Here is a 20,069-nt window from a genome sequence, read left to right on the forward strand (position 1 = left end):
TATAAATGGCTCCACATGGTCATAACTCAGTGGCCCTTTGTGTCTGTTGTTTGCAGTATCTTTTTTACCACACAACTGTACAGTGGATAAAACAGAAGATGCAGATAACGAGGTGAGAAAGGCTCTCAATCATTACAACATTTACTTTGTCACTCTCTCAACATATTTATTGTGAAGGTACTGTATGTTTAATACACTCACAGTGTTCTGACCTCTCCACCCTCCTCCAGGACATCAAAGCAGTAGTGGATGGCATCGATGGCATTAAGCTCTCCCCGGGCCTGGCTCTCGGGCTGGGTGACTTCGACCTGATCCGAGTGATCGGCCGTGGAAGCTACGCCAAAGTCCTGCTGGTTCGGCTAAAGAAAAACAAGCAGGTGTACGCCATGAAGGTGGTGAAGAAGGAGCTGGTCCACGATGATGAGGTGAGACACTGAGTACACCTGGGATGTCAAGGATGTGAGACAGGGGAGGGGAGGACAGGTGCAAAGTCATGTGCAAGACACTAAGAGTTGGTGGGTGCTGTGCAAGACAGACTGACTTATGAACCAGATCAGTGTGGTACACATGTTATTACACAACCATGGTGTGGAAACTGGCCCTAGTCTTTGCTGGCTTTTTCTTTCTTTAAAATGAGAAAAATCAAGGTGTCTTGACAACTAGCCTTCAGTTTATGTGATTTAGATACCAACAATAGAGACTTGATGCATGTCATCACTGTGTGTGCAATTTTGACTCAATCTCAAAATTACAAAAAGGGAAATTGGAAGCAACTTCACTCATGAAGCTTCATGAGTCTAATGCCAAACACTCTTTCTATTAATTTATTTTTTGAATATTCAGTTATCCTGTAGCTACTAGGGCTGTAACAATACATGTATTTGTATTGAACCATTTGGTACCAGGCTTTCAGCTCAGTACACAATACAAACTGAATGACATATTGAACTAATACTATTACATGTGGAAATTAAAATCTATAGCTTAAACTGTGTTCAATATAATGTTCTCAACAAGGCAGCCCACAGGAAGGAACAAGCAACATGCTGTCTGCCCCTCCCATCCCCAAACCAGAACATTTCACTCCAGTGAGACACACTGGGTGGCAGCTATGCTAAGCTAGCTCATTGTAACATGGTTACTAAGATACTAAGATGACAGTGGCTGATGTTTTTCTGTTCATCAGATTTGTGCAGGCTAAAAAGCAGGAGTTGAGACGAATGGCCACAAACCTAAATTAATGAGAACACAATGAGAGGCTCTTGCTGCGGTGTCATGAGATGACTAGTAGCAGCCGGCTTCCCTGTAGGGCGTTTTTATGGCGATCGACACATAAACTCACCTATTGTTTCCCTGATAATGCTACATTGTAAACAACAAATCCATGTTAAATCAGCAGGAAGGGAGCGAGTTGGTTTGCTCTAAGCAGCTGGTGGCCGCAGCTGACGGGAGGTTGTATTGAGTTACATGATGATGCAGTCAAGCTCTGTTCAAGATCTGTTAAAATTACTATTGGGCAAAGGAAAATAATCCTTCTCATTACGTGTTTAGGTAATCTTGTGAAATGTAGATTTTAGTGAGAAACTTGAATAAAGACAGCTGTTTGAAGGAGAAATTTGGTGTTAGTTTTAATAAATAAATAATTTGAAATAACAAGATTTTTTAAAAAAAAAGAAAGATGTAAAAATCAGGGAAATTTCTCTGGCATTTACATTTTTATCACTGTATTAAAAACATACCAAACCATGACACCACTGTAACCGAACCATGCATTTTGTAAAACCATTACACCCCTAGTAGCTACCCAGTAGCTATTTTATCACATAATCCTTAAAAAATTGGATGAGCAAGACTCAGTAATGCAAGTGTATACTTAGCCCAGTCCCCAGAAAAAAAGGTGGCATTGTATGTTTCTGCAAACTGCGGATACGTTACATTTGTATGTAACGGCCTCACAACAGAAGGGTCCCGAGTTCAAACCTGCCAGCTGCCTGGTAGTTCTGTGTGAATTTGCATGTTCTCCCTGTGTCAGCGTGGATTTTCTCTATGTTCTCTGGCATTCTCCCACAGCCCAAAGACATGTAAACATGCATGTTAGGTTAATTGATTAATTGTTGACTCTAAATTTCCTGTAGGTAGTGTGAATGGTTGTCTGTCACTATGTGTCAGTCCTGTGATAGTCTGACAACCTGTCCAGGGTGTACCCCACCTCTCACCCTGTGTCATCTGTAGCTTGCCATATCAACTGTTTTAAATTGATGTAGTAGATGACCTGGCTTTGCCATTTGGAGGTTGTGGGAATAGTTGATGGCGTGACACCTAGGCGAGACACCTGCCAAGCTGCAGAGCATTGTTTGAGTCCAACAAACAACAACACCTGTTGTTTTTTAGCAGGTCATCACTGTCTCCAGTTGATTTTTAGCCACCAAATGTGGGTGTTCTTCAGTTGTTTTTTATCATGTTGCTTTTCCAGCAGGGATTGTGCCCCATAACTGGATACTTAAAGTCAAAACATGATCTTTTCCTAACCATAACTATGTGGTTTTTGTCCCTAAACCTAATTACAATTTAACCACAGCATTGTTGAAACATAGAATTTTTCAACATATCTGCTATATGATTATGTGCAAAAATAATGTATCTGAGGTTTGCAGAATGTGCAATGCCAATATTTTTTTCTGGCAACTGGGTTGGTGTACTGAATGAATTAGGGGTGGGTGATATGACCCTAAAATAATATCATGATATTTTAGGGTATTTTTGTGATAACGATATCCTTGACAATGTGATAAATTGGTAAAAAAAAAAAAGTATGTTATTGTTAATTTAAAAACATGGAATTGCAACAAAATAAGTGATGTAGTTTTACATGTTAGCCTAACAGTTTGCCTTCAAATATTCAGTAAAAATTAAGCAAAAATGATCTCTTATTTATTTATTTATTTATTATTTTAGTTTATAAACAACAACAGTAACTCAGAGTGAGATTCAGAATCTGTATACAATATTAATAGTTCACCAAAATAAAATCTACCATATATATATATATATATATATATATATATATATATATATATATATATATATATATATATATATATATACAGTACATGCCAAAAGTTTGGACACACCTTCTCATTCAATGCGTTTTCTTTATTTTCATGACTATTTACATTGTAGATTCTCACTGAAGGCATCAAAACTATGAATGAACACATGTGGAGTTATGTACTTAACAAAAAAAGGTGAAATAACTGAAAACATGTTTTATATTCTAGTTTCTTCAAAATAGCCACCCTTTGCTCTGATTACTGCTTTGCACACTCTTGGCATTCTCTCCATGAGCTTCAAGAGGTAGTCACCTGAAATGGTTTCCACTTCACAGGTGTGCCTTATCAGGGTTAATTAGTGGAATTTCTTGCTTTATCAATGGGGTTGGGACCATCAGTTGTGTTGTGCAGAAGTCAGGTTAATACACAGCCGACAGCCCTATTGGACAGCTGTTAAAATTCATATTATGGCAAGAACCAATCAGCTAACTAAAGAAAAACCAGTGGCCATCATTACTTTAAGAAATGAAGGTCAGTCAGTCCGGAAAATTGCAAAAACTTTAAATGTGTCCCCAAGTGGAGTCGCAAAAACCATCAAGCGCTACAACGAAACTGGCACACATGAGGACCGACCCAGGAAAGGAAGACCAAGAGTCACCTCTGCTTCTGAGGATAAGTTCATCCGAGTCACCAGCCTCAGAAATGGCAAGTTAACAGCAGCTCAGATCAGAGACCAGATGAATGCCACACAGAGTTCTAGCAGCAGACCCATCTCTAGAACAACTGTTAAGAGGAGACTGCGCCAATCAGGCCTTCATGGTCAAATAGCTGCTAGGAAACCACTGCTAAGGAGAGGCAACAAGCAGAAGAGATTTGTTTGGGCCAAGAAACACAAGGAATGGACATTAGACCAGTGGAAATCTGTGCTTTGGTCTGATGAGTCCAAATTTGAGATCTTTGGTTCCAAACGCTGTGTCTTTGTGAGACGCAGAAAAGGTGAACGGATGGATTCCACATGCCTGGTTCCCACTGTGAAGCATGGAGGAGGAGGTGTGATGGTGTGGGGGTGTTTTGCTGGTGACCCTGTTGGGGATTTATTCAAAATTGAAGGCACACTGAACCAGCATGGCTACCACAGCATCCTGCAGCGACATGCCATCCCATCCGGTTTGCGTTTAGTTGGACGATCATTTATTTTTCAACAGGACAATGACCCCAAACACACCTCCAGGCTGTGTAAGGGCTATTTGACCAAGAAGGAGAGTGATGGAGTGCTGCGGCAGATAACCTGGCCTCCACAGTCACCGGACCTGAACCCAATTGAGATGGTTTGGGGTGAGCTGGACCGCAGAGTGAAGGCAAAGGGGCCAACAAGTGCTAAACACCTCTGGGAACTCCTTCAAGACTGTTGGAAAACCATTTCAGGTGACTACCTCTTGAAGCTCATGGAGAGAATGCCAAGAGTGTGCAAAGCAGTAATCAGAGCAAAGAGTGGCTATTTTGAAGAAACTAGAATATAAAACATGTTTTCAGTTATTTCACCTTTTTTGTTAAGTACATAACTCCACATGTGTTCATTCATAGTTTTGATGCCTTCAGTGAGAATCTACAATGTGAATAGTCATGAAAATAAAGAAAACGCATTGAATGAGAAGGTGTGTCCAAACTTTTGGCCTGTACTGTATATATATAAACCGACAGGCACTTCTCTTTTAACAAAATCCTAAATGATTGAGTTGTTTGGTTATTGTTTTCCACCTGGACCTTTATGCTCTGCGATTTCTCCTCTAATCATCACATTGTCACCTGTGACAGGCTGTTATGCTACCATAACTATTGCACATTCACATATATGTAGTTTTTTTGTCGAGCCACAAGAGTCACATAGGTTTACATTACCAAAGGTTTATGACAAAATCACTTGGCAACACCAATTTCCGTGTGCGTAAGGTGAGAGAGGAGAGGGAGAGACACTGTGCTGCTGCCAGAGGAGGAGCCGCTGAATGAGTTCCCTCTGAGCGGTAAATCGCTAAAAGAGTCTGAGAAGTCCGGGGCTGTTCATGAAACATCCAGGACTCCCAGGCCTAAGGACGCCACAGTTTATTCCACAGCTGCTCCTCTTTCTGGAGCCACCACAGAGTTGGTTATAATTTCGCTTTCAGCCATGCTTGTTGTTGCCATGGGTAACAGTATGACATCAACATGTCAACAAGTCAAAATATCGTGAGTATCACAATATGAATTTTTTTATATCATATTAAAATTGTACTTGTATTATCATGAACAAGATGATAAGGCACACCCCTTGAATGAATACTTTATTTGTTGGTTGACAACATGTTTGAGTACAGACTTCAGTTTTTATGGTGGTGATGCCTGATCAATGTGAAGTACAAATAAAAGTTTATAAATAGTATTTGATAGATGATATTTAATGCGTTATCTAGCTGGAAGCTAATTTTATGTCTATCCTGATGTGAATGCTGCTCTGTACTTACTGTATTTATACACCTGCTACATCAGTTTATCTTAAAGTGCCTCTGCTTTCACCAGTTTTTAAGTAGATGTGTTATCAAAGCATTAGTCTGAAGTTGAGGAATCTTTTGAGTGCTGATTGTGGTGAAGGAATGTGACCTCTGCAGTCACTGGGCTTAAAGTTTTGCACCAGTGTCTGACAACACACTGGCATGTTATACTAAAAGGTAATTCAGGCTTATTACGACTCGAGCCTTGTTTTTGTAAAAGTCATTTTGTTAACATTGTTTTCACCAAAGCAATTGCTGAAATTTGGAACTCTTTGGATCTCTGCATAACAGTCCAACAGTTTAAAAAAGACAGTCAAAGGATCAGAGAAGTTGTAAACAAATCCAACGTTAGTAGCCACATGATCTAAACCCCTTTTTATGGAGGTAAATGTGAAAGGAAGAGCACCAAAAAAGGTGCTTATTTTACTGTTAGCTTCAATATTCCCTCCTATATTTTCTTTGTGTGCAAAATGTGTGACTAATCTAGTCTTTCCACTTCCAGTTAACTTGTTCGATGTTATTATGAGAAGAATGATGGCCAAATCTAAAAATGCTCTAAGACTAGAAGGAACAAGAAAGACAAGAAATAGAAACCTGTTTTTAAGTCTGTAAATACATATCTTAAACAAAAAGGTGATCTTTGCATGCTGCATTTCTTTCCAGAAATGGATTTCTCAGGAAGAGGATAGAGATTCAAAACTGTTGCGTTTGTCTTCAGCTTTTTATACACCTCTTTTTCTTTCTGCATGTCTAAAGCAAACTGTCCCTCTTTGCAATGAAAGCTGCTTTCATTGTTTTTCCTTTGGATTGCTCAGAAATAGATTAGGGACAAGATGACATTACCAGATGGTTCATTCTTGTGGATAAATTGTGTAAGCACACACTGGTGCAATGTATTGCCCATCAAAACACCTGCAAGTATTGATTTCTATGTAAACCCACATTAGGCATCATCAGGATACACCACTGTCCTATTTCCCAGCTTCAACATGAGTCACTGCTCCAGAAAAGCAGCAATTTTAATCGCATTCACCCACCAGAGTGGCTCACGTACTGTTTGCCACCTCCAGTTTGTACTGCAGACGTCAGATGATGTGATGCTATGAGACCAGCTGCTATGTACTGCAGTGTAGGGTGGAACTCAAAGAGGACACAAGGCCTCTGCCATGGCCGGAGGCAGTATGTTTTATAGTTTTCTGTCCATCCGTCCATCCCTCATTCCATCTGTCCTGTTCTTGTCAGTTCAATATCTTAAGAACACCTTGAGAGAATTTCTGCAAATTTGACTGAACAGTGAAAGATGGAGAGATGGAAAAAACTGGAAAGCAGAAATGAGTAAAAGGGAGTGAAGATGGCTGAGTCAGATTCTGGTAGGAGCTTCTGAAAGGAATGGGCAAAACAGGCAAGTGGCGGAGAGCTTATGAACCAGAAAAGGGGCTTAGGAGGAAGCAGGAACAAGTGAGTGGGTGACTCACATGAAAAGATGAATTCTGGGTATAGCATCTTTTTTGCAGTGATGAATCACCAGATGAACATGATGTGAAATTAATTTAAAAAAAAAAAGTCTGCATAATACTACCACTAATGCAGGACAAATGCAGACCTACTTATCACTGACATGTATTATTTAAGGAAAAGTTCGATATTTTTCCATTAGGACCCTATTTTCCCATGTTTTTGTGTCTGAGTGACTAAGATGGGAACCGCAATTTTTGAAATTGGTGCAGTATTTAGAGACACCACTGCAGCCAGCAGCAGCAGCAACACGGGCTGCAATATAATCCCTTGGGGCATGTTTGCACCATCAACTTGAGTCCAATAAAAGTTTGTCGGTGAAGATACTCAGTCATCCAGTTCATGATAATCATAAGTGCTATATTGTAGGCAACTGGCTTGCGTTTCTTCAAGAAAAACAACGTCCAATAAAAGTGCCTGGTTCTGCCACTGACAGGCTCAGATTATTTTTGTTAAACCAGAAGCAGCCCTGAATTCGCTATCGCTAAACCCATTAGACTACATTTAAATAAACAGTGATTTTATCATCATAAAACACACTTCATTCAACGTCAACAGAAACAAAATAGAAAACTTGAAAAAAAGGTTTGGTGGTTTGTCTTTCCACTGTTCCAACAATCAGCAGCTCTGGTTTGGTTGAAATAAACTTTTAATTCAGCCAGTTAGATGTGAAAATATGCTGACTCTAAATATGCTATGTTTATTTGAATGGGGTCAGGTGGGTTTGGCAGTGGCAATGTTAGGACTGTTTCTGGTGAAGGATATAATATGCAGGATTTTTCAAGTAAACAATATATAGACTCATATTGAAGTAATCCCTCTCAGTCATCACTTCTGACCCACTCTCAGTGTGGAAGTGTGTTTTCTGCAGGTATTTTCTCATCTTATTTTCTGTGCTCAGGATGTTTCCGGGCATGTGCCCCCACAGCGCTCAGGTGAGGTCAGGGCTTTTTCTAAAAGGGGGCGACAGACTGTAAGCATCTAAGAGACACAGTGCCATAAAATGCAAATATAGAGGTGAAACGCCAAACAAGGATTAATCTGGGGTTGGCTTTTACTTTCACTTTCGCTAGCGAGTGTGTTGACAGACAGTAATCGACAATATTGCATAGAATACTGATGAATAAAAAATTCATTTATTAAGAAACTTTATTTAAGACTCTGAAAATCAATTGAGGTAGACCCTCATTTTTAGTGATGCTGAGTATGAACAAAGACATTGAAAACAGTCAATAAGCAAACAAAGAGCCATTATGCATATCAAATAAAACAGAAATGAAATCATACAAAATAAAAATAACAGTAGGAATATATGATCGCTAAAAGTAGAAATACAAGATGATAAACATGTTAAGATGTAGATGTATAGTTAAAAGCATTTACACTAATTTAGAGCAAGATCTGAAATAAGGCATTGAAACAGCCATAAGTGTGGCAGAGTGTCAAAGTTTAAGGTCTTTTGCAGATCATTCCTTGTGTAAGGAGCTCTGTAAGAGAATGACATTCTTCCTAGTTCAGTTCTGATTAAGGGAGCGTGAAGCAATGACCTATTCTGTGAACAAGTACCAAGATTTTGTGAGGTGAGAGTTAGGTAAAGTTGGCATTGATGGGTGCTGTAAGAATCACCTGTTGTGAACCTTAGGGCTGAATGTTATACAGTATCCAGTAATTTCAGTATAGAGGCAACAGCTTTTCCATGTATAACATCCCCATAATCCAAAACTGACAAAATTACAGATTCCACTGTTCTTTTTCAATGTATAAAAGGTAAACAGCGCTTATTTCTGTACAGACGCCAAGTATTGTTCTCAGTTTGGTAGTCAGAATGTCAATATGGTACTTAAAATAAAAATTGTCATTCAGCCAGATACCAAGGTATTGATACTGTGGGACTCTCTCTATGGATGTGCCATTTGTAGAATGAATATTGAAAGATTCAATATGAGTAGCCTTGGTGAACAGCATCCTTTTGATTTTGTCTGAATTTAGTGCTAACTTATGATTACTGTATGTAGTTGAAGTTGCAGTGATTCAAAAGATGATTGCAGATATTCAATTCAATAAAACGGTGTCATCTGCATACAGATGAATATCATTTATGTGAATTGAAAACAGTATTGACCCTTACACTGAACCTTGTGGGATGAACATCACCCATCATTACACATTGTAGTCTGTTAGAGAAGTAGTTTTAAAACCACAGGCAGCTGACAGAATCAAAACCAATACAGGAACGTTTCTCTAAAAGTAACAAAAAGTAACTCTTTCAGTAACAATCTGTTAGTTGCAAAAACAAACACTTTTATTGGACATAACTTGACACAAAACATGAGAAAATATTATCCAGGTTGGAAAATGCCAAGCTTACCCTTTAATGTGAATGTAACTGGGAGAGCATGGTGTTTCCTTTTTGCCCAGGGCTCACACACATTTCATTCACAAGTGTACAAGAAAAAGGAAAATTAGAATCAGTCTGTTAAATGCTCGGTTCACTCACTTTTCCACATTTTCACAAGTGAGAAAATTAGTTGGGTTTTTTTTTTTGTCATGTGTGTGTGTTACACACAGAGCTGGAGTCAGGACAGGGTTAGCTTAGCTTAGCATAAAGACTGTTATTACTTTGTTACTTTGGACCTGGCTCGGTCCAACTTTAAAAATACATCTACCAGCACCGGTTAGCATGTTGTGTCTTGTTTGTTTAATCTGTACACAAACAGAAATGTAAAAACAACAATTTATGGTTTCACATACTGGAAACTTTTTCAAACTGTTTATCCATTCACCCACTCTTTCCTATTGGATGGAGGCAGCGAGTGCAGTGTCTCTGGCTATAGTGCAAGTTACTTTACAGTCAGTGGGTTCAGATTTTGGATTTGGTCTCTGTACAGACACAATGGCACCAAACCTGATGACCTTACTGTAACAACAAGACTACAGGAGGGGCTACACACAGCCACTGCACCAACTGTTGATCGCCAAGAAACAGTTCCAGCGTGCAACTCTTCTTAGAGACACAAACTGTTGTTTTAACTTTTCTGTTTGTGTACAGATTAAATAAACAAGACTTGATGTGTTGATAAGCTTTAGAGATGCCACTATGTCCACTCTGTGAACCATTGTGTTAGTCTGATATTACATTTGTTGCTCTGACATTCAATTTTGAATGAAGGCTCGAATCATTCAAAGCAGTTGATCATTGTTCCCATGTAAAGCACAGTCTGTAAACGTAAGTACAAAACTTAGACTGTTGTGAAAGTCTGTTAGACTTTCGTCAAACTCATTGGCCATACTACCAATCATGAAATATCCAAGAGAGCACTTCAGTTTTGTTATTTAATTTTGCACAAAAGCTTCAGGAAATAAATCAAATCATTTTGGATTATTGCACAGCGATGAAGAGCAGCAACAACTGCAAAAGAGATTATTTCTTTATTTTATAATACAGTCTAGTTTCAAATATAAACAAGGATATTGGACATACCCAATACTAAACATTGGAAACAACACTATAGTAGTGATAATCAACTTATGGCCGATGGGCCAAATCTGGCCCATGATAGGGTGCTGGGTAGCCTCCCAACCATTTTCATAGAACTTGTTTATCAAAAAAAAAAGTGCCAGGGGAGGATCCCCAGACCCCCCAACAGAGGTCCAGGCTAAGCCCCAAATGTCCTCAAATCCTAGAAGCACCCCTGCATAAACCTGACCTTTGCAGGGCTGCTATTGGCCCCTGGCCCCGTGTCATTTTGCAAAAGTGGCCCCTGGGCAAAGTTGAGTATCCCTGATATAGTCTATAATAATGTCATGCCTGATTAGCAGGCCCATGTAGAACTTGCACCAGCAGAACTCTGCAGACTTTCTGCAGATTTAAGGAATATAGATGCTGCTTGTAAAACTCAGAATGTTGTCACTGTCTCCTCCACCTCCTTGTGCATGTGTGTGACAATCGTGTGCTGTATTCAGTTAGCATTAAAATCAAAGTTAGTGGTGTAGTGAGAACAAATATAACAAAGATTTACTGTTAATAATAATTTTTGTTTTTGCTGCTCTATATTGAACCTTCCATTTTAATGGCCATGTGTCCCACATTTTGTTGACTGAGTTTTCCAACAAATGTTTAAATTTTCATTGAAGTATTCATGATTGAGTCAAATTTCTGATTCAAAGTTTCTTCTAAAATCTTTTGTTAGTTCTTTTGGCCTGGTCGAGGTAGTTTTAGGTTTTAATGTATTGTATGAGGTTATTTTTGTTCAAAGACAATTCTATCACATTAGGAGCAAGGAAAAAAAACATTTCGCAGAATTCCACAATTTATTTTCAATTTTGGATCACCAAACAAAACAATAGAAAATACTGTTTGGGCCTGCTGATTAGGCTGTAAACACTTTTTTGTCAACCGTTATCTGGTGACAAGAAAGGTTTTTTATATCTATATCTATATGTGTATGTGTATATATATATATATATACAGTACAGGCCAAAAGTTTGGACACACCTTCTCATTCAATGCGTTTTCTTTATTTTCATGACTATTTACATTGTAGATTCTCACTGAAGGCATCAAAACTATGAATGAACACATGTGGAGTTATGTACTTAACAAAAAAAGGTGAAATAACTGAAAACATGTTTTATATTCTAGTTTCTTCAAAATAGCCACCCTTTGCTCTGATTACTGCTTTGCACACTCTTGGCATTCTCTCGATGAGCTTCAAGAGGTAGTCACCTGAAATGGTTTCCACTTCACAGGTGTGCCTTATCAGGGTTAATTAGTGGAATTTCTTGCTTTATCAATGGGGTTGGGACCATCAGTTGTGTTGTGCAGAAGTCAGGTTAATACACAGCCGACAGCCCTATTGGACAACTGTTAAAATTCATATTATGGCAAGAACCAATCAGCTAACTAAAGAAAAACGAGTGGCCATCATTACTTTAAGAAATGAAGGTCAGTCAGTCCGGAAAATTGCAAAAACTTTAAATGTGTCCCCAAGTGGAGTCGCAAAAACCATCAAGCGCTACAACGAAACTGGCACACATGAGGACCGACCCAGGAAAGGAAGACCAAGAGTCACCCCTGCTTCTGAGGATAAGTTCATCCGAGTCACCAGCCTCAGAAATGGCAAGTTAACAGCAGCTCAGATCAGAGACCAGATGAATGCCACACAGAGTTCTAGCAGCAGACCCATCTCTAGAACAACTGTTAAGAGGAGACTGCGCGAATCAGGCCTTCATGGTCAAATAGCTGCTAGGAAACCACTGCTAAGGAGAGGCAACAAGCAGAAGAGATTTGTTTGGGCCAAGAAACACAAGGAATGGACATTAGACCAGTGGAAATCTGTGCTTTGGTCTGATGAGTCCAAATTTGAGATCTTTGGTTCCAACCGCCGTGTCTTTGTGAGACGCAGAAAAGGTGAACGGATGGATTCCACATGCCTGGTTCCCACTGTGAAGCATGGAGGAGGAGGTGTGATGGTGTGGGGGTGTTTTGCTGGTGACACTGTTGGGGATTTATTCAAAATTGAAGGCACACTGAACCAGCATGGCTACCACAGCATCCTGCAGCGACATGCCATCCCATCCGGTTTGCGTTTAGTTGGACGATCATTTATTTTTCAACAGGACAATGACCCCAAACACACCTCCAGGCTGTGTAAGGGCTATTTGACCAAGAAGGAGAGTGATGGAGTGCTGCGGCAGATGACCTGGCCTCCACAGTCACCGGACCTGAACCCAAACGAGATGGTTTGGGGTGAGCTGGACCGCAGAGTGAAGGCAAAGGGGCCAACAAGTGCTAAACACCTCTGGGAACTCCTTCAAGACTGTTGGAAAACCATTTCAGGCGACTACCTCTTGAAGCTCATGGAGAGAATGCCAAGAGTGTGCAAAGCAGTAATCAGAGCAAAGAGTGGCTATTTTGAAGAAACTAGAATATAAAACATGTTTTCAGTTATTTCACCTTTTTTGTTAAGTACATAACTCCACATGTGTTCATTCATAGTTTTGATGCCTTCAGTGAGAATCTACAATGTAAATAGTCATGAAAATAAAGAAAACGCATTGAATGAGAAGGTGTGTCCAAACTTTTGGCCTGTACTGTACATATATATATATGTATGTATGTATGTATGTATGTATATACACCGGTCAGCCAAAACCTACTACTTACAAGGTTTGAGGTTCCTATGCATTGTTCCTGCTATATATCTTGATTAGTTAAAAAAAACAAACAAAAAAACAACAACAAACAAGGAAAAATCTTAAATTTAATTTCTCTTATTTATATAGTCAACAAAAAAAGTACTTTACATTTTTTAATGTAAAAGAGAAACACTGAGGTGTTACCTTTGGCATTTTAATCACTGGTGTCTTCTATGAAACCTACCGTCTTTACAAAATGATCTAAAGGCTGCTGCACCTCTGCCAGGTTCACTATTGGAATAAACTAGTAACTGAACTAGTTCCAATATGTTTTGCATACAGTGAACCTTTTAAAGGAAGTAAAAACAACAGAATCAAAGACAAAGTTGGGACAGATGAGTCCTGCATCCTGTTGACTTTGCAGTGTTTGTGTCATATGTGCTCACTAGATGGCACAATTGCTCAACATATAATTCCTGTTAAAAAACAAAACAAGAACAGAAACCAGTGGCAAGGCAAGGCAGCTTTATTTGTATAGCACATTTCATACACAAAGGAAATTCAAAGCGCTTTACAGGGCAATGAAATATAAAACATAATATAGGATACAGAAAAGAGTAATGAGTGGGGTCATGTAGGCAGACCGAGGATCACTGTCCAGAGCTACGGCACCATCCAACATCTGTACGACTAATCCAGGACAACATAAACCACGTCACAGGCTTCATGCCTCCATTGCCCCCATCAACTTATCATTTCTTGTTTTTCTCCACATATAAACACTTAAAGTCCATAAGACAGATGCAATTTTTTCCTAACTGAGAGGATGTAATGAAACCATCGAGTCCTCCTGTTGTGATTGGACATTCATATATTCATGGCTCTATTCATGCACATTAGTTTAATAATTCATCTCTTTAGTAGTCTATTGCCTGACATCAAAGGAAGCTTGTAAGAGCTCTCACAGACTACAAACTACTAAAGGAGCTGAAATGACCAGTACGAGATGTGTTGTATTCTGCATAATTATAAATTCCTCAAGTGCTAATGAGTTGACCAGAAGGAATTTGGTATCAATTGCACAATATGGGGTCTCTACTGTGATGTCATAAATTAACCATATTGTGTCAGAGCACAGCATGGGAAACTCAAAATTTAGACACATTCTGTTGTAGAGCACATAAAACATTAAACATCATCAACTTAATGACACTTTAAATCTGCATAAAACATCCACACTCACAGCTCTCTATAAAACCACATATTCCACCCACAGCTAGCTGATAACAATTAGAGAAAATGGATTTGTAAATAAAGATACTGTAGTTTTCTAGTTGTCGGAAGGATTCTTGCTTTACTAACTAAGTCCTTTTAATCAGGTGCTGCACTAGTCAAAAATAGTTTAGAAGCATGTGTTTATTTTACTGGAGTGTCTCCATTTGAAGCAACTTTATACTTTTACTTCACTATATTTAATCGACAGCTGTAGTCAGGAGCGTAGCACTGAATTCTGGGCTCTATGCATATGCAGTCTTTGAGGGCCCCCCAACCTCCTCTCTTGATCCATGGCTCTCTCATGCACCTTTTGAAAATGTTCTTTCCTTTTCTTTTCTTGTACAGAGTCAGTTTTCAGAACCCCGATTTATGTCTTGGGCAAAGACATGACAGTGTGCTTTGGTGCTCCAGCAAAATAAGCAGCACAAATTAGATATCATATGTATATAGAGGTTGTGTATATGGTATAAAATATATAGAGAGATATATAGAAATACAAAGCTCTGTTTGGGTGTCATTTTTAACAGGTTATAATGATCTTTCATTAGTGTCAATGACTAACTGTCGGATCAGTTATCTTTTGGCACACCATCCAAGGTCCACACTCTTAACAGAAGCAGGAAATAAACAGTCTCAGAATAATCCTGAGTGTGAGGATTCTTCACAGGACTGACTGCATTTGTTTTATCTGTGGCATGATGTGTCTCACTCTGTCTGTTTAACCACACAGAAAGTCTATTGATAAGACAAATTGATTGTCAGTACATTATCTTTCCTCTCTGTCTCCATCTGTCTCCTCTCATCTCTCCAGGATATTGACTGGGTACAGACAGAGAAGCACGTGTTTGAGCAGGCGTCCACCAATCCATTCTTAGTAGGCCTCCACTCCTGTTTCCAGACAGAAAGTCGGTAAGAGCATGAGAAGGCTGACACTCATACTGTATGCATTAAAGGCAACACATTTCAGCTGCAGCTCAGTCTACCTGACCGTACCTTTCAGTAATATGAAATATTACTTCCTAGTGATGGCCTCTTCTTCATTAAAGGACAAAACTGGTATATTGCTTATCATCTCCTGCAAGTTCACAATTATAGTTTCCTTGGTCCAAGTACATAGAAAGCTCCAGAGTTACAAGATACCACCAAAAATGGCAATATCACCATTTTGTGGGTTAAAACCTTGATTTTGTGCTGTAAATGGATTATATAAATGTTTTTTAAAAGTTGAATGTTTTGCACATTTTCTGCATATTTGTATTTGGATCTCCTGATTGCCCTCCGCATTAATTTACCCTCAGTTTTTACCTGCATTAAAAAGCACTGGTTTGCCCTTCTTGATGCTGTCATCATAAGTTTTTGTTAAGCATTTGCTCTGATGATGGTGTAGTCACCAAAAAATCGAGGTCATTATTCAGTACGTGCATTGGAAGTGGGCAGACTCTTCCTTTCTCCATACAGATATTTTCAGCCATCTTGCATGTCAGCTGTCAACCCGATCACCAGAATAAATGTTGGCATTGAACATGTCTGCAAATCACAGATATGTTACATTTGTATGAAATTATGTAGCAGATACACTGAAACTTCACGTTTCTATACGTTTCAACAACGCTGTGATGAAAGTGCCCTTATGTTTAGGCACAAAAACCAGTTGGTTATGGTTAGGAAAAGACTATGTTTTGCCGAAAGATACCTGCTTTTTGTGGCACAATCCTGGCTGGTAACACAGCAATGTCTCTGTAGAAACAATTGCCTGTTGTGGCACTATCCCCAGTGGAAACACAGTGACAGGTCACTACAAAAGACCCATGTTTGGTGGCTAAAACGCTGGAAACACAGCAATGACTTGGTTAAAAACAACCGAAAGTAGTTCTGTTTGTAATATATAATAATCTAATATTTGTTTTGTGAAGAATAATCTTGCAGTAGCCTTACTGATCATTATATTTGTCACTGACTAAGTTGGCATACATCAAGCTGAAAACAAATCAAATATAACAGAAGACACAATGGGTCATTTATGCCCAACCAAATCACCAGAATAAATGCTGGCATTAAACCGCATGACATATGTCACATTTGTACGTTATCATGAAGCAGATGAATTCAAACTTTGCACTTTTTTATATTTCGGTGACCCTGTGGTTAATGTGTGGTTATGTGAAGGTACAAGAACTATTTGGTTATGGATAGGAAAATATCATGTTTTGGTATAAAATGCCTGGTTTCAGTGACACAATCACTGTTGGTAATGCAGTGTTTTGTTGAAAAAACAGTTTTGTTGTTTGTTGGCAGCCGTCTCACCTAGGAGACACACCATCCAACACCCCCTCCACCTCCAGAACAATGTCAGCTTATACTGTCACTTTAGATACGTTGATATGATACATATGAAACATAGAAACTGCAGAAACGTACGTCACCATTTTCTTCTAGTGACTGGGCTGCAGCAGGCAGTAGTGTGCAGTAGTTTTCTCAAAAGAACGTCCAAAACCTATTTGAATGCATAAACGAGTCATACTATACAATGAACAATAAATGTACAGTGGACATAGCACTTGTAGTTTTTTTCTCTCAGCTCGAGATTGAAAATGCACTTGTGGCCATGTTCCTCTAAATGAAACAAAAGGTATGTGTCACCTAAATGCACAGAATACATCATTGTGTGTTTTTGATCAATATTTTGATGTCATTGGAGCACTATGGCACAGAGCAATAAAGTATATCAGTCCTCAAGTCACTGCTTGTTGGTCAGTTAGTCAGTTTACTGTTGGTTTTAGTCCCTTCAGTGTATTTCTTTTGAAAACTAGAAACAAAAGATAACTAATATCAGCCTTTTTGCCTTGTGGCACTGATTGCGTAGCATTTGACAGGGGCTTTAAGAGTCAACATTTAACATTTCTGTAGGTAGAGATGAATTTAGATGTCGAAAATGCCATCTCAAAAAAACACATTTAAATCAGTGAAAAGCAGACCTACAAAAGCAAATGTACTCTTTTATATCTGATATCCTTATGACATTTCATAAACCCTTTTTTTTTACGTGAAGGGCATGTCATTATGTTTCTCTTTATTTTTCAAATTTCTTTTAACCATCTAGTCTTAACATTTCTAAAGGAGCCTCTGTTAAACAGCAACATTGGTGAAATAATACATTTTCTCATCATGCTTTGGTTTCCAGGTTATTTCTAGTGATTGAATATGTGAACGGCGGGGACTTGATGTTTCATATGCAACGACAAAGGAAGCTCCCTGAAGAACATGCAAGGTAAACATCCAACCCCTTCAAATTCCCAGGTTGTCAAATACAGATGCTTCTAGAAAATAATCTATGCTGGAAATGTAAAAAGCAGGAAGGCACCTTTATCCATGCAATGTGGGTCTGTCCTCTGGTTCTACCTTTCTGGAGAGAGATAATCAAAACAATACAAGAGTAGCTAGGTATGCCTGTTCCTGAATCACTTCAACTTTGCCTCTTTGGAGACAGGTCATGTTTACCCAAGATCTCCAAGCCAGCATTTGCTCTAGCATCATCAGCATTTGCTGCTCCACAACTGGAAGTCAAGTTAGCCCTGAGTATAGTGATCGGGTTAAGTTAATTACAGAGAATGCATAATTTGAATTAATGATAGCCAATCTACACAACCATAGAGATTCATATTTGCTTGTCTGGGTTCAGCTTTGTCTTTTATAAAAGGAATAGACATGTCATAGGAGCTGGACACAATACTGAAGTTATTTGCTTTTTGGATGCACGTTCCATACTTAAAGCTATAGTGCGTAACTTCTACAGGTCCGTAAATGTCCGTTTCACCCAAGCCACTACTAGAGGAGATGACACAATGCTGATTAAGCCGATCGGCTCCTCTAACATCTCGCGGTAATTTCAATATAGATCATTTTTAGTATACGTGTAGACCAGCGACATTCCTGCGCTGGCGCACAGGAAATGCTTCCTCACAACAAGAAGGGAGGGGGAGGACGAGCGGAGAGTGTCACAGCAAGAGGTAGAGCGCAGGTAGAAGGTGAAAGCAACATGGCGGAGAAGCGGCCGAGACACGGTCCAGAAGTGGATCGTACCACAAAGAAAAAGCCTGGACGTTCGGCTGAAGCTCTGTTAGCAAAGAAGGAAAGTGACCGACGGAGAAGGCAGACAAGGATTTGTATTGGCGTCGCTTTTCCTCGGTGAAGAGCCCTGAAGGAAGAAATTGGGCTGAGGGCAGACACGGATGTTGCCTTGCTGCTGTTGGATAAGTAAGTGACTTGGTTTACAATTATATTATGAGTAGTATGTGTTGCTGTTACATGTACTGGACCTAGTACTTTATTATTTTCTTGGAAATGGTGCTATGAACGTAATGTAATGTTAGCAGCCTGGTGTTCGCCACGTTGTGTAGCATTGTGTACACAGTGTGAAGCGAGTGTTACTCTGTGTACACGGTGTGTGGCGACTGGCTAGTGGTACTCTGTGTACACGGTGTGTGGCGAGTGTTACTCTGTGCAACACTCGGCTTATTAGTGGTAATAACGCATTATCCGCTGGGAGGCAACAGAAGTTACGCACTATAGCTTTAACTATCATTATGATTTTTTTTTTTTTCAATGAACTACAGTTGTAACATACGGATGGAGAGAGTGGGCTCTTGCATCTTTTGCTTTGGCTGTACTATAGGGACCTTTTTTGTTTATTTGTTTGTTTGTTTCCAGGCTTGACTTTTAGAATAGGTCACCTGATTACTCCCACAAGGTTTGGGGCTGTGCTGATGGACTTTTGAATCATTAATGTTATGAACGTTGCAGAGATGATGCTTTTTTTGTCCGTGCTGTATGTATTTATGTAATTGATTGTTTATTTGATTTTTGTATATGTTTATACCGGTATGATTGTTAATATGATATGAAAAACTTCAAATTGTTGACATACTGTAATGACGTCATACTGTTACCCACAGCAACAACAAGCATGGTTGAAAGCAAAATTATAACCAACGCCATGGTGGTTCCAGAAAGAGGAGCAGCTGTGGAATAAACTGAGGCGTCCTTAGGTCTGGGAGTCCTGGATGATTTATGAACAGCCCCAGACTTCTTAGACTCTATTAGCAACTTACCGCTCAGAGGGAACTCATTCAGCGGCTCCTCTGGCAGCAGCATATACATATACACATACATATAACGTGAATCAGTTAAAAAAAAGTTAAAAACACCAGCAGTTAAAATTACTCAGGTTTTTGACTAGATTTCTGAATTGACCCATTGAAACCAGAGTATCAAGCTTCAAAGTACACTGTAATTCGTTCCAGGTATATGTTGCAAAGAATCTGAAAGCAATCTTTCCCAAATCAGTATTAGTTCTAGGAACCTGCAGTACTAACCAGTCTTGCGAACATGTGTGATATGTTGCAGTTCTCCAACCAATAAGTGATGACAAATATGAAGGCAATTTTTGAAGAAGTCCCTATGAGTAAATAAAAGCAAATGATGGTCTCTTCTAATAGAAAGAGAAGGCCAACCCACTTTTTGATAAAGCAAACAGTGATGTGTGCCATAGCTGTCTCCATTTATAAAT

General features: G+C 39.2%; 1 protein-coding gene across 5 annotated transcripts in view; it reads left to right on the forward strand.

Moving 5' to 3' along the window:
* The window catches only part of prkcz (protein kinase C, zeta), a 239,706-nt gene that overhangs the window by 137,644 nt on the left and 81,993 nt on the right, over positions 1–20,069 (forward strand). For all 5 annotated transcript variants that reach the window (XM_033630197.2, XM_033630198.2, XM_078170316.1 and 2 more), the window contains 4 exons: positions 57–112; positions 231–425; positions 15,315–15,412; positions 17,685–17,771. In XM_033630197.2, coding sequence (XP_033486088.1) covers positions 57–112; positions 231–425; positions 15,315–15,412; positions 17,685–17,771 — 436 coding nt within the window. The remainder of the gene's footprint in view (positions 1–56; positions 113–230; positions 426–15,314; positions 15,413–17,684; positions 17,772–20,069) is intronic.

The sequence above is a fragment of the Epinephelus lanceolatus genome, chromosome 8, assembly GCF_041903045.1.
Source record: "Epinephelus lanceolatus isolate andai-2023 chromosome 8, ASM4190304v1, whole genome shotgun sequence".
In the NCBI taxonomy this organism is placed as follows: domain Eukaryota; kingdom Metazoa; phylum Chordata; class Actinopteri; order Perciformes; family Serranidae; genus Epinephelus; species Epinephelus lanceolatus.